General features: G+C 46.3%; 1 protein-coding gene across 1 annotated transcript in view; it reads right to left on the bottom strand.

Moving 5' to 3' along the window:
* Positions 1-9634, bottom strand: part of Jph2 (junctophilin 2) — a gene marked incomplete in the record, with an annotated part of 72750 nt that extends 63116 nt beyond the window's left edge. Inside the window, 1 exon segment of the mRNA XM_013518286.1 lies at positions 8104-9634. Coding sequence (XP_013373740.1) covers positions 8104-8229 — 126 coding nt within the window.
* Positions 9635-14358: the final 4724 nt, after the last annotated feature.

Genomic DNA, 14358 nt, shown 5'->3' with positions numbered 1-14358 from the left:
ATAAATAGACCAACAGAAAAGATATTCCTCTAGAGAGCAAATAAATAAATAAATATGTACTGCTGGACACTGGTGCTAGTCTCTCGGTCCTTCTTTTCAATCCTAGCTTTCCTTCTAGCCATCACAACTCAGTGAAAGGAGTCACTGATGAGGAGGTAATATGCTATTTTTCACAACCCTTAGGCTGTAACTACTTGTTAGATCTTTCTTGCATATCTTTGTTTTACTGAGAAACCACTTAGAAGATACCAACATGTATTACAGCAGCCACTGATAATTTCCTACCCATCTGTCCATAACTCTGTAATGTTTGGATTATTCCTATGCTATCTTGTAAATAGATGTATGTTTATTACTATGTGTTTTCAACAACAACCATTGAAAATAGTCAATGATTATTTAATTGATCACTCATGTATAGCTCTATTTATTTTCTGTAGAAGAAACTATAGTACAACAACCATTGATAGTTTCCTACCATTTTTGTCTGTAACTCACTATTACTTGTCTATTTGTTTTCCTGAGAAACTATCTTGAAGATAACAACAGGTAAAATAACAACCATTGATAATGTCCTACCACTTTGTCTGTAATTCAGTAAATCCCCCTATTACTATGTTATCCTTCTTTCACTGTTTAAAATAAATAAATAAATAAGTAAATAAATATGGAGTTAGCTTCCTTCAAGCTCATCTCTATGAGGAACACATCACAGGTTGAGAAAATGTGACACCAAGTACTCCTCAGCCCTCTGTCATGGAGCAATCACTGAGCTCCCATGTTCAGAGTCCATTGGATTAAAATGAGCCTAAGTCATTAGCTTTGGCAGAGGAAATAATTCGGACCCAGTTGTGAGAGGTAAACATAAAAGTCTTATCTTTTCAAAATATGATGGTAACAATAAAAGCATGAACACATGCAAACTCTGTTCCAAGAGATTTATACATATCAGTGCATCATTTAAATCTCTCAACGAGATAAGAGTAAGGGAGAAAGTGGCCAAAACTGGATATAGGAAGAGAAATGTTGTTTTATGATGATTTGTTTCCATTTTTGTATAGGTATGGAATTACAATGTAAAACACCTATTTTTAAAATTTTTGTTTGTCAAATTGGTTTCTTTGTTTTGAGACAAGGTCTCACTATGTAGTCCAGGCTGGCCTTGAACTCATGGTGATCCTCCTGCCTCAGCCTCCCGAGTGCTGGGATTATAGGCATGCAACACCATACCTGGTAATGAAATACTTATTTAATAGTGGGTTTGCAATCATAAAAGTTTGAAAGTACACGAGAGAGGCCTTTTTTGTGTTTTGTTTTGTTTTGTTTTTTGAGATTAAGTCTCACTATCTAGTTCAGGCTGGCCTCGAACTCACTGTGTAGACCAGGCTGGCCTCAAACTAATCCTTACCCTCCCAAGTGCTGGGATTACAGGCATGTGCCACCACACCCAGCCACAAGAAAGTTTTAAAAAGCCTAAGTAATGTAAAGCACATAAAATTCTTAGCATAGAGCCTAGTGATAGTGAGGACTGAGTAAAAGATAGATGCAATTATTACTATCATGAAGGTAAACTTCATGGGTGTTCAACCTTCATGGGTGTTCAACCTGTATAGGTACAGAAGGATTGGTACTAATGTTCTCCTGTCATCATCTTGAAATTTTTTTTCAGTTCTGGGGATTGAAACCAGGGTTTTAGCCCTGAGAAACAGCCCCACCCCTTTTTCATTTTTTGTTATTTTGAGACAGGTATTGCTAAGTCTTTAAATTGTCCAGGCTGGACTTGAACTTGTGATCCTCCTGCCTCAGCCTCCCAGAGCACTAGGACTACAGGTATGCACCACCACTCCTAGGTACCATCTTAAAATTCTTAAATGATTTTGAAGAATGAGCCCACATTTGCATTTGCACTGGGTCCTACAAATTATGTAGACAATCCTGACTATTTTGTATCATTGTATATTATTTATTAAAGCTCTTATTTATATTACAAAAGATTTAATTAGTATTTGTTCCATCTGTTCCTCTTACTAACTTGATCAGTCTCAGTTTCCTCATCTGTAAAATAGGGGTAGCAACAATACAGTACTTCCCCATAGAGTTGTTGCAAAAGTTTAAATACAGCCAATATAAACTACCAAGAACAGTGCCCAGCACATAGTAAGCACTTCTAAAATACTAACTGTATTAGTATTAGCCTTATGGAAAAGAATCCATCTTGGGCCCAGTTTTTCCATTGAATCTTTTGATTACTGCATTAATCAATGGTTCTGGATGTTTGAGCCTGAGCTTACTAATCCAATGACTCTCTGAGAAAATATCTCTCAGGAAAAACCACAGGTAGTCTGTGCACAGACGCACACTTCTTGTGCGCTGTATAGGGCATGTATGGGCCTCTGAGGTCAAGATCAGGAAGCTCAGAAAACAAGGATCACAAATGGCCCTTCTAGTGCTGGAATCTATGAGTCTTGCTGGTGGAAACAGCCCGGCAGCCATGCAGCACGTTACCCCTTCAGGGCTGGGGTATGTGTGTGCGAGCTTTAAGTCAGCAGCTATTTTTAGCTTTGCTTTATATGGCCAGGGGAGGACTGAGGGCTAAAGGATGTGGAGGCTGCCCAGAGGCTCACAGCAGGGTTTGGGAGGCCAGAGCCCATGTACCTGACTGTACTACTCCTCCCCATGCCAGAGGTGGAATGTTTAACACCCAGCTGAAGCAAGGGCTTGGAGGGAAAGGAAGGTCTATGGAGGTAGAAATGGCAGTAGCTTCAAACAAGATGCCAGGTCAGGTCACTTTACTTTTTCTTATTTGTTTGCTTTCTTTTGTTTAGTTTTGGTTTTGGTTTTTTGAGACAGGGTCTCACTTTGTATTTCAGACTAGCCTTGAACTATGTAGCCCAGGGTGGCCTCGAACTCACAGCTATCTATGAGGCACTGCACCCGGCCCTGACGTCATTTTATTTTTATTTATTTATTTATTTATTTCCGGTACTGGGAATAGAACTCACAACCTCGCACTTGCCAGGCAGGCGCTGTGCCACTGAGCTAAATGAAGTCGTTTTAGAACAGTAATTTTCAAATGTTCTGACAGGACTTCTGGTCGGAAATACATTTTACATCACAACACACTTAAACACAGATGTGTTTAAACATACACACATGCACACACACCCTCAATGTCTCAGGAAACAATACTTTATCTTAATCTCTGTGAAAACTCTGATAGCTCCTATAATATTCTGTTGCTTTCCTTCCATCTTGAAAAAGGTAGGTCCTGACCCACTAAGTTGAGTTCACTGCCTACCCCTGGCTGGGCACCTGCAGTGGGGGAATCCTGCCATTTTGCTTGGCTTGGAGCAGGTAGTCACCTGTAATGCTTGGTCTCAAGGCCAGGTGGGCAGCAGAGAATGCGTGTCAACATTTGGGAAGCAAATGAGTCTGACAGTGCTCTCTTGTGCTTCCTTAGTCTCTTGTCTGCCCCTGCCCAGCCCCCTGTGCTGTCCTGCATGCGGTTTCCTGTGAGATTCCCAGTGAAGTCAGGGGCCATTTGGGGCCATTTCTACACCTCCCGGTGTAGAACTGTGCTGGTTTGATAATAATCATGTGCTATGTATTTGTTAAATGAATTAACCACAGGTAATAGCAATAATAGAAATTGCCATTTGCCTGGCATTCATTTATCCTGTGAGAGATCTTATGAGAGATTAGGAGAAGTTCATTTTATGGATGAGGAAATGAAGACTAAAAGAGATTACAGAGCCCAGTGACCAACTCCCAACCCCTCCCAATCGCAGGATCTTATTTGTTCACATTTCTCTCAGTGCTACTCAGGATAGGGCAAAGGGCAGATCCTTAACAAACCCTAGGGGACTGATGACAGGTTGATTAAAGAGATTTTCCAAAGCAGTGGCCACATCTAATTTTGGAGAGTTACACCTCATATGTGGCTTGGGAGAGAGAATCTATGAGGTTTCCAGGGCCCCTAGATATGGGGCCATCTCACTTGGGAGGAGCCTGGGTCTCTGACAAGCCAGGGTAGCAGGTCTTCTAGTTACCTGGCCTCACAGGCTCCTGGCACACCTGTGATCAAACTCAAAGCTTGTGTAGCCAGGCACGGTACTGCATGCCTCCAATCTCAGCTACTTAGGAAGCTGAGGCAGGAGGACTGCAGGTTTGAGTCCAGTCTGGGCAATTTACAAAGATCCTGTCTTGGTAAAATAAAATGTAAAAAGAGTTGGGGGGTGTAGCTAAGTAGCAGAGCACTTGCCTAGCATGTACAAAGCCCTGGGTTCACCTCTAGTACTTGAGGGTAAAAAACAGGTCCTTACCCACAATTCCAACTTGCAGTCCTGTCTGTACCCCTCATCCGCTCAGGGTTCCTGCTATCCCGGCGGTCTTGCTGCTCCTCAAGTACGCCAAGCCTGGTCCTGGATCTCCATTCTGCCTGAAAGGCTTTCCTTCCTCTCTAGTCTTCCCCATCTTGCTCTGAGACTGCCCCATCTAAAAACTCCTCCCTCTCTACTTTTTTATTATAGTGCTAGAAACTTCTGGAACTTATATAAACAAAGAGTAACTGGAATATATGGTGAATGCTTGAATTTTAAAAAAAGACACATTGCATTACCCATCTCAAAATACTCCTCATCCCAAACACACTTATTTCACCAGTCTTGTCACTTTCTGAAGCAGTTCTAGAAGTCCTCTTTCATGGGTGTCTTTACAGGGTTTGATAAAAAAATACGGTGAATGCTGCTGCTGAGTGACATCTAACAGAAAGCGGGCTCAGGAAAACATTACTGGGGGCCCTCATCCACCTAACCACCAGATCTGGCACCATACAGCTTCTGGCACCTCCCCAAAGTCAAGATGACCATGAAAGGTAAACATGTGGAATTGATTTAGGACAACAAAGCAGCCACAACAGTGCAACTGAAGACATTCATGTGAAAGGACTTCTAAAACTGCTTTAGAAGGTGACAGGAACAGTGGGGTAAAGCGTATGAGAAGGAAGGAGGAGTGTTATGAGGGAGACCAAGGACAAGGCGTCTTTTACTATAATAAATTTTAAAACAATTTTAGTATTCACCATTTTTTTTACTTTTTATCATATTGTATACGAGTGCTTTCTGGTTTATTTCTGTCTTTTCCACTAAACAGGAGGTTATACTCACTACTCCAGTACCTAGCCCTTATTATGGGACAGTACCTGGAATAGAGTAGGAGCTCAGTCATACTAGCTGCATGAATGAGTGAATGAGTGAAGAGTGAATGGGTTTTCCTCCTCTTAGACAGTTTGGATCAACCCATCGGTTCGCATGCTCACATCAGCCCAGCAATGTGTGTCCCTGTGACTCATACCCAGTGTCCCCAGACTCGCATGAGTGAGTGTTGGTTCACCTGCTTTGGAGAGAAAGAAGGGAAGGACCACTGGCCGTGTCTACCATGTGCTGCTTTGCGTACATAGCTGACACGTCCTAAGCACTCGAGGATCATCTCCATGCTACAGCTAGAGAAACTGAGGCCCGCTCTCTGCTGTGTTTTCAGTGGCACCCTGGCCAGCACAACCATCTGGTGAGCTGAACTGCACCACACCGGAGAGGGTCAGCAAGCGGCTCAAAGTCACCAAACTAAGAAACGACGGAGCCAGAATTTGTCTTCGCACTGTCCAATTCCAGCCAGTGCTCAGTAGCTGCCACAGGAGCTCCCAGAAACTCAACAGACGCAGCCCAGACACACCGAAGGGCCAGTCCTCCCCAGACCCCAACACACCCTCAGCTAAGCTGCTCGCCAGGTGCCAGAGGACCTTGGTTTCAGCCAACCTTGCAGCCTGAGGGCTTCTGATGCTTCTTCCTGCCCCCTGCCCCATTCCCAGAATGCCCACCTCCTATATTCTACCATAAAGAGGGGGGCCAGTGACAAAAATAATGTTCTACATGTGCCTTCTGTTGCCCAATAGAATTGGTTTTTAACTAGCCAGTTTTGAGTCATGCAGCACATTACAAAGATGCCACAGAGTTATTCTGTGCCAGAAAGAATCCAATGACCATTAAAAGCAGGAGCAACATATCTGTTTTAAATTTTTTGAAACAGGCTTTGCTGTGGAGCTCAGGCTGGCCTCAAACTCCCTATGCAGCCCAGGCTGGCCTAGAACTCATGACCCTCCTGCCTCAGCTTCCCCAGGACTAACAAACCTCTGTGAAGAATTGGAAGATAATGCTTTCGGCTTTGTTGGGCCACACACCAAACTAAGGACATCACATAGGGAATACCATGTAATTTTCTTTTTTTCTATCTTTCTTTCTTTCATTCATTCTTTGGTACCAGAAATCAAACTCAGGACCTCGAGCTTGCCAGGCAGGCGCTGTGCCTCTGAGCTATATCCCTAGCCCTACCATGTAATTTTCACATGTCACCAAAAGTTCTCCTTTTGCCTTTCTTTTTTTTTTCAAACAATTAAAAATGTAAAACCATTCTCAGCTCCCAAGCTGTACAGAATACGCAGCAGGCCATTTTGACCCATGATCTAGTTTGTTAGCCCCTGATTTAAATTAATACTTTTCTGCCAGGTGTGGTGGCACAGGCTTGTAATCTCAGCACCAGGGAGGCTGAGGCAGGAGGATTGCTGTGAGTTTGAGGCCAGCCTGGGCTGCCTACGAGCTCAAGACCAGCCTGAACTATGTGGTGCAACCTTCTCTCAAAAAACAAAAGTAAAAAAATAAATACTTTTTTTTTTGAGACCAGGTCCCTCTGTGTTGCCTAGGTGGGATTCAAGCTCCCAGACCCAAGTCATTCTCCTGCCTCAGCCTCCCAAGTATCCCAGATTATAGGCATGAATCACTATACCCCTAATGCAATACTTTTAAAACTAACATGCTAAGATCTGCCTGATGAGCTTGTTAAATCAGTTTTCTGGGCCCTCACTCAGAGATTCTGATTCAGAAAAGTCTGGGTGGGGTCCCTGAACTTGCACTTTTGTCCGGAGGACAGATAATGCCGTGGCTGCCTCTCTGCTAGCTACATGGCGAGCAGCATGCGTGCTCTAAGGCACGCCACGTTACGGCTGAGGAAACTCCAGCAGGTGAGGCAGCGACTGCCCCGCCACTGTCCGGGACTGCTGTGCTGTAGAAAACTCTGTGTTTTCTTAACTCGTGGTTATGCTCATGCTTCCGAGCCTCTGTACAAACTTCCTGCCGCACGGAGTCATTCCCCCACTGCCATTCTCACAATCACATCTTCACATCCAGATCTCGCTCAAGTCTCACCTCCTTTAAAGTTTTCCCTACCCTCCCCAAACCCGGCTGCAGCTCTCTGCACATATTTGTGTAGAATGCCTGCACGCTGAACTTTGAAGCCAGGGGCTGCGTTGCTCCTCGTACAGTGCCTGGCAAATAGGAGGTACCACGGAAATATGCACCAAAAGAAAGAGTGCATGTGTGAGCGGGTGGATGGGTGGGCGGGCGAATGAGTGAACATGCCTCATGATCTACTGCTTGAAAACAATTTTTATGGCAAAGTTGAGGACAGACCCAAATTCTGCTAGAATACAAGCTATGGAGTCTATTCTACAGCTATTTACACACGGTGGGTGCAGACAGTAGCTACATTTTATTGAGTGTGTATCGAGTGTATAGTATGTGGCAAGCCTTATACTAAGTACTCCTGCCCTTTACTGGCCCTATCTTTACTAACAAGAAAACGGATGTTCAGAGAGGTAGAACAGCTTGCCCGAAGCCACACAGCAAATCGTATCATAGCTTATCTGCTTCTATGCCAGCTGCCCTGCGCTTCCCACCCTCCCCTCAGTGTCCCTCCCGCTGTGGCCCCACCCAGCCCTGCAGGCCCCAGGCCGGGCTCACCTCCATCTGCGTAGGTCTCGGTGCCATAGCCATCCTGCAGACCATTGTTCCAAGTGCCCTCGTACTTGGCACCGCTGCTGGAGCTCTGTCGGGTTCCGTAGCGTCCCTTGAAGCCATGCGTCCACTCCCCCTTGTAGAGCCAGCGCCCCTTGGTCTCTATGCCTAGCCCATGCCGTTTGCCCTGGCTCCAGTATCCCTCGAAGGTGTTTCCGCTGGGCCAGGTGTAGACGCCCGCCACTTCAAAGCCAAAGTTCCAGGAGCCCGAGTATTCGCCCTGGCCCTTGGGGCCGGTGCACAGTCCGTGCCCGTGGGCCTTCCCCCCCTCCCAGCCCCCACAGTACGCCCCGCCATCGTCAAAGTCAAAGCGGCCCCCGCTCATCTCATCCTCACCCCCGACCACCTCCCTGTCCTCCAGCGTGGGTGCAGGGCCCGTCCAGGAAAACTGACACTGTCCAGGCACCCTCGGGCCGAGCCCCCAGACTCACCACCGCGCCCCTGGAGGAGGGAAGCAAGAGGCTAGCAGAGGCTGAAAGAGCCCAGAAGCCAGGTCAGCACTGGGGGCGCTGGCGAGAGCCATGCCTGGGGACCCCCCTCAGTCAGCCAGAGGAAGGCTGCCGCTGCTGAAGGAAGCAGGCAGGAAAGATTCAAAAGTCCCCACAGGGCGTCCCAAGTCTGGCTTCCGTGGAGTCCGAGGGAAAACGCTGTGATCCCTTTAAGAAGCACAGTGAAAAGTGTTGGGTAGAGGGGTCCCGGTATCCAACAGGGGCCGCTTCCCCAGTGGCAGCCCCAGCCCAGGCCGAATCCCCCAAGGCAGCCCCTGGCCCCCTTCCCTCCACCCCGGTGGGTGTGCGGTCCCTGATCTCCCTGCCGCTGCCCCGCCCCTTCTCCAGCTCTGCCCTCCTCCTGGGACAGAAAGGTCAGTGTTGCCCTAACAAGGCCATTGGATCTCACAAGCTGCTCCCAAAATAACCCCCTGGGCAGCCAAGCCTCCCTCAAAGCAGGAGGGAGGGGTGTTTCAAACTGAGCTGTGGCTGCAGACCCAGGCAGGGGCTGCGGGGCAGAGGAAGTAAGCCGAGAGCTGGATGTAGGCAGCCCAGGCCACCTTCGCGTCCTCCCTTCCCATGGCAGGAGCTGCCTTCCACTCTCAGTGTCCTCTGATCTGCGGACAGGGAGAAGGTAGGGGACACCAAGTCCAGCACCCCTGGACACTTCAACTCCCCCAGCAGCACAGGCTGGCAAACCTCAGACGCCCCCGCCACTCTCACTTCCCATCGGGGATCCCTGGGGCTCCAGCATCACTGCCAACCCCATCAAGGAAGCGGGCGACCTAAAGAGAAAAGAAGCGGACACAGTTTCCCATTTGCTTTTGACTGCAGAGGGAAGCTCAGGGGGACAGGTGAGGTTCTGGCCACAGAGCCTGAAAAGTACAGCAAATCTGAGACAGCTCATGCACAACCTGGGGCCTCTCCACCCCTCGAATCCGGGAAGAATTCAGGGCGAAAAGCATGGGCTGCTTCCTTCCTTGCTCCCCAGAGGGCAAACGCTGTCCTGAAGGAGAGGAGGCTGTCCCCTTTTTATTCCCGAGACACAGCATTTCAGGTTGTGTTGGAATGAGGTCCACGAAGAAATACTCAAGGATCAAGGCTCGTGACTTCTGTTAAAACTTCCTTTTCAAACTCTCTTTGCTCTAGTGTCCTCAGAGCCCGAGGCCTGACGTCAGAAAGCTCTTGGGACAGGGTCAAGAGCTAAGGGCCTGGGTGGATTCCCAGCACTCAGGTTCCCACCAAACTCCTGTAGAAAGAACAAATAAATCTCTGGGACCAAAAGCTGTGTCTGAGCTAATGATTGCAAATTCCAACCAAGCCTAGGGGTAACAATACAGAGTATCTCTGGGAAAGGTAAGGGCCTCCAAGGTTAGGAAGCTCTGTGTGTGTGTGTGTGTGTGTGTGTGTGTGTGTGTGTGTAAGAGAAAGACAGAAAGAGACAGAGAGAGAAAGAGAGACAGACAGAGAGAGAGGAGGGGTAGATGGGTTGGGGTAGAAATCACCAAAAAAAAAGCGAAGCCACCAGAGACTAGAGTCATTAGACTATTATCTGACTTCAAACATATCTGACTTACTTCTAAATCCCATGGCGATGAGGCCACATAAAGTCCCAGCAAAACGTTCGTTCTTATTTCAGAACCGGGCAGAAAATGTTCTCCCCTTTCTACCCCACTGATTACCAGTTCTTAGGACTTGGTTCTTCATGTACACAGCCCTGTACCTTGAAGAGCCGCTTCGGAGTCTGCATTTCACCACCTGGAGGAAACTTCAGTCTCCTCAAAGCAAGTAACAGTGAATAAAGGTGGTCATCCAACCCAGCAGCCTGGCCCTTGGCCAGGACAACAGTTTGCTCCCCAAGAATCACCTCGAAGGACACCTCAGTGCTGCCTCCAGGGGGCTCTGCATTCTCCCTGCCCCCTGATGATTTGGAGCGACAAATTGCTGTCAAGGGAAGATGGAAGAGCGTTCCAACTAGAAGGGAGTGTGAATCTCCTCAGTTCTCTACCCACTGTGACTAAGGGCCAGGCCAAGCCCCGCAGTGGTGTTCTAAGGCCAAGTGTGACCTCTGGAACAGCTCCGGCCAAGTAAATGTAGCCGCCATTCATCCAAAGCAGCTCCGTGTGAAGGATCCCTCCGGGTATGTACACATGAGTCTCCTCCAGAGAATGTAAAAACCTAAACAGATTCCAGAGCTATGTGATCAGACTGTCCTGGGAGGGGACCTGGGTCATTGCATCCTTTCTCAAAGCTCCCCAGATAAATCTTGTCCCTAGTTAAAAACTACTTAAGTTTTCAAATAACGCGAGTTTCTTAATAGCATTTATAAATTGCAGATCCATTTGGATCTGAATGGAACCAACCAGGAGACGAAAGTCCCTGGGAAGCCCCGGCTTTCTCAGCTAGGCTCAGGGGCTCAGAATATTGGATATTGGTCATTATCCAACCATGTGCTCAACAGCTCTACATATATCATAAGCATCTCAGACGTGACAAAACACAACCGCTGTGTCAGTTTTGGAGTTAGATATGTGTTCAAATCCAAGCTCCACCCCTCATTACCAACTGATTTTTGTAAACATTTAGGTGAAATTCAGATTGCTAAATTTGGCCCTGGCATTACCAGCGCAGCGGACAAAATCATCACTTATTCCGTCCTGTCCCTAATCTTGGCATTTCTGGGAAAGGGGGCCCTCTTGTGGCCATATGTGCATTACAACAGATTGTCTTTAGAAAAATAGTTCTTGTAACAAAATGGAATTTACTAAAGCTGAATTGAAGTTTAAATAGTGTTGAAAGGTAGTTTTCACACTCTCTCTTCTTCCCGGGCTGTTTTTTCACTCTCTGGTTCTGTTTTGGTCAGAGGTATTCACTTCCTCCCGCTGTTACCTCCTTGACATTTTAAGCGGCGCTGCTTCCCGGGGACCCCAAGGAGAAGGAACAGAGAGTCCCGAGCAGAAGACGACTGTGCCCAGGTCTGCCTAAGTTCCGAGCCCCTGAGCCTAGCTGAGGAAGCCAGGGCTTCCCAGGGACTTTCGTCTCCTGGTTGGTTCAGCTGGTTCAGACCCCACAGGCTGGCTCCTTCCCCGAATCCTGAATCACTTGAGGCAGGAATTTTCTTCTTCCCAAAGAACACACAGCACCTCCTCTTGGGTGGAGCCTGGCTTCCCTGTCTGCACACAGTGGACACCGCCTCTGTCAGCAGCCTAAGCAGCAGAGGACTCCCTTCCGGAAAGACTTTCTCGATTGATTTCTAGGACGGACTCTCCCGTGGTTCTGCCCTTGTCTCACTGGTTCCTTCTCAGTGCATGAACTCTGTACCTCAGAAATGTCCAGAGCTTAGTCCTCTGGCTTCATTTTTCCAAACAAGCTGTTACTATGTTGTCCAGGCTGGCCTTGAACTCATGAGCTCAAGTATCCTCCTGCCTCAAGTATCCTCCTGCCTCAGCTTCCTGAGTAGCCAGGACTCCAGCTGCAGGCCGCCACTGACCTCCTCCAACTTCTAGGCAGTGACTTCACTGCCTTGGTGATCTTCCATATCAGGGCTTTAAAAACATTCACGTCCTGATGGCTCATATATTGGTCTCCCTGGTATGTCATTATCCAACCATGTGCTCAACAGCTCTACATATATCATAAGCATCTCAGATGTGACAGAACACAACTAAACTCATTTCCCCTCCCAATAACTCCCAGCTTCTTAAAAGCTTTGGTGTCATCCTTAATTCCTTTCTCACACCTTGTATCCAACCCACCAGTAAATCCCTTCAGCTCTACCTTCAAAATAATTCCCAAATACATAATGGTTCCTGCACTAAGCGTCCAGCCACCAAAAGCCACTGCCTGGTCCAAAGCAAGCCTCCCAACAGCTCTACTTCCCTCCTCTGTCTACACTCAGCACTAGGGAGGCTGAGGCAGGAGGAAAGGAAGTTCGAGGCCAGCCTTGTCTACGTAGTGAGTTCAAGGCCAGATCTTGTCTTATAGCAACATCTTTTCTCAAAAAGTCTAGTCTCTCTTCCTTGCTCACTCCCTAATTAGCTCTTTAGCTCACTCTTAAGAGCCAAAGCCCTTAAAACCCCCGACCAGGCCCTCCACGTCTGGTCCCACCAGTACCCTTCTGACCACAACTGTTAACTGTAATTTTTTTGTTTCCTTCTGCCAAAATTGCACTCCCCCAGAGGTCCACGCAGCTCACTCCCTCACTTCCTCCAGATCTCTGCTCAGAAGCCACCTTATCAGAAGATTCTCTGATGACAGAAGCGTCAAATAAAATAGAAGCCCCAGGCCCCTACCCTATCTTCTAGTCCTTCCCCCTACTACTTGTATGCCCATCACCTTTCTCCACTGACAGGAATATTGCTCTGCTTACTTTTCTATTGCTGGTACCTAGTGTGCCTGGTGTAATGCGCACACTCCAGAGAGATTTGAATGAGAGGATGTATGTTCACTGAAGAGTGAACTAAAAGCAGGTAGAACTCAGGATAGCACCCTTCAGAACATGAGTATAATTTAAACAATCCCTCAGTCCACAAACTGAGTCCATTTTGTACAATGCATCAAAAGTAAATCACATCCACAAATGAAAGTCAAATGTTCTAATGAGATATTAATATTTAAGTTGGCCCAGTTTGGTCTGAGAATTTTACCTTTTGATAAAAATTTGAGTGGGATATTAGTAACCTACAATGTATCTCCACAAACCTGGAATGTCTAAACTTTCATCCTAGTAGATTTCTTCAGCAGGTTACTAGGTCATTGGAACTTTGATCTTTTCAATCCGTACACCCTAATGACTTCGTATTAAAGGATAGTACCTCTTTTCATTCTCTGGTGATTTTTCTCAATATATACTAATTACCAGACAAGGGCTTACTGACTTAACTGTTCTAAATTGTATTTGAATCAAGTAGCTCATTACTTAATTACAAGTAACTCTCCAGTATAAAAAAAGACAGAGAATGCTAGTTGTGGAGGTACGGATAGGGTAGTAGCTTTTCAATCAGCTTAAATGGACTCTGATAATTGAGAGGGTGGTCTAGGAACCCCCGGGAGTTCTGAGGCCCTTTTAAGAAATCTGACAGGGTCAACTAATTTCATGGCACCAAGACATTGTTCATTCTAAGTGTACAATGGAGTCTGCTGGAGATGATGTGATATCCTGAGTCAATGCAGGAGCAGATACAAGTATTTCTTCTGACACCAAACCTTAACAGACACTTGCAAAAATGTAAAACAATGTCACCCTTCCCATTTAATATTTGTTTCAGAAAAGCTACTTTTCATTTTAAAATGTTATTTGTTAGCTTATAACCAGTTATTCCTGTTTTGTAAATTTCTTAGCTATAATTTCTAATCTGGCAAATACTGAGCTATACTCCATGTAAAGTCTCTGGAATGCTGAATTTTAAGTGTAAAGAAAAGTTAGAGAATTGTTGCCTTTTACATACAAAGTAGTGTACCATCACCACAAAAAAATCTGTCAATTACAGTTTTTAGGGCCATGATGGCTTTTTGCTCCCTTTTGCTCTTACCACAGCCTTCAGGTGCTTCTAGATCCATACTAGAAACTAGCAAGGGGCCCGTGGTACACACCTATAATCCCAGCACCCGGATCACTGCGAGTTCCAGGCCAGCCTGGGCTACAAAATGAGTTCCAGGCCAGCTGAACTGCATAGTGAAACCCTGTCTCAAAGACAAAAGAAAAAGAAACCAAGCATCTAGAAGGGTCTTCCACACTTCCTACCTGTCCCAAGTATAAATCACCAGTGACCCCAGTCACGAATCAACTATGCAGTCAATGAGATGTTTCAGCAAATACTAAGGGCTTATTTCATAATCTTAACAAGACAAATTTTCTATTACTATTATGTTAACATGCCTAGATATTTTCACTGAATTTTGTGGGCATGCTTAGGATGGTGTGAATTAAAATACAAATTATGTGGCATATACAACATTCATGTTGC

This window comes from Chinchilla lanigera, unplaced genomic scaffold (assembly GCF_000276665.1).
Source record: "Chinchilla lanigera isolate Chin_1 unplaced genomic scaffold, ChiLan1.0 scaffold00044, whole genome shotgun sequence".
NCBI classification, from domain to species: domain Eukaryota; kingdom Metazoa; phylum Chordata; class Mammalia; order Rodentia; family Chinchillidae; genus Chinchilla; species Chinchilla lanigera.
This window is presented reverse-complemented; position numbering and strand designations above follow the sequence as displayed.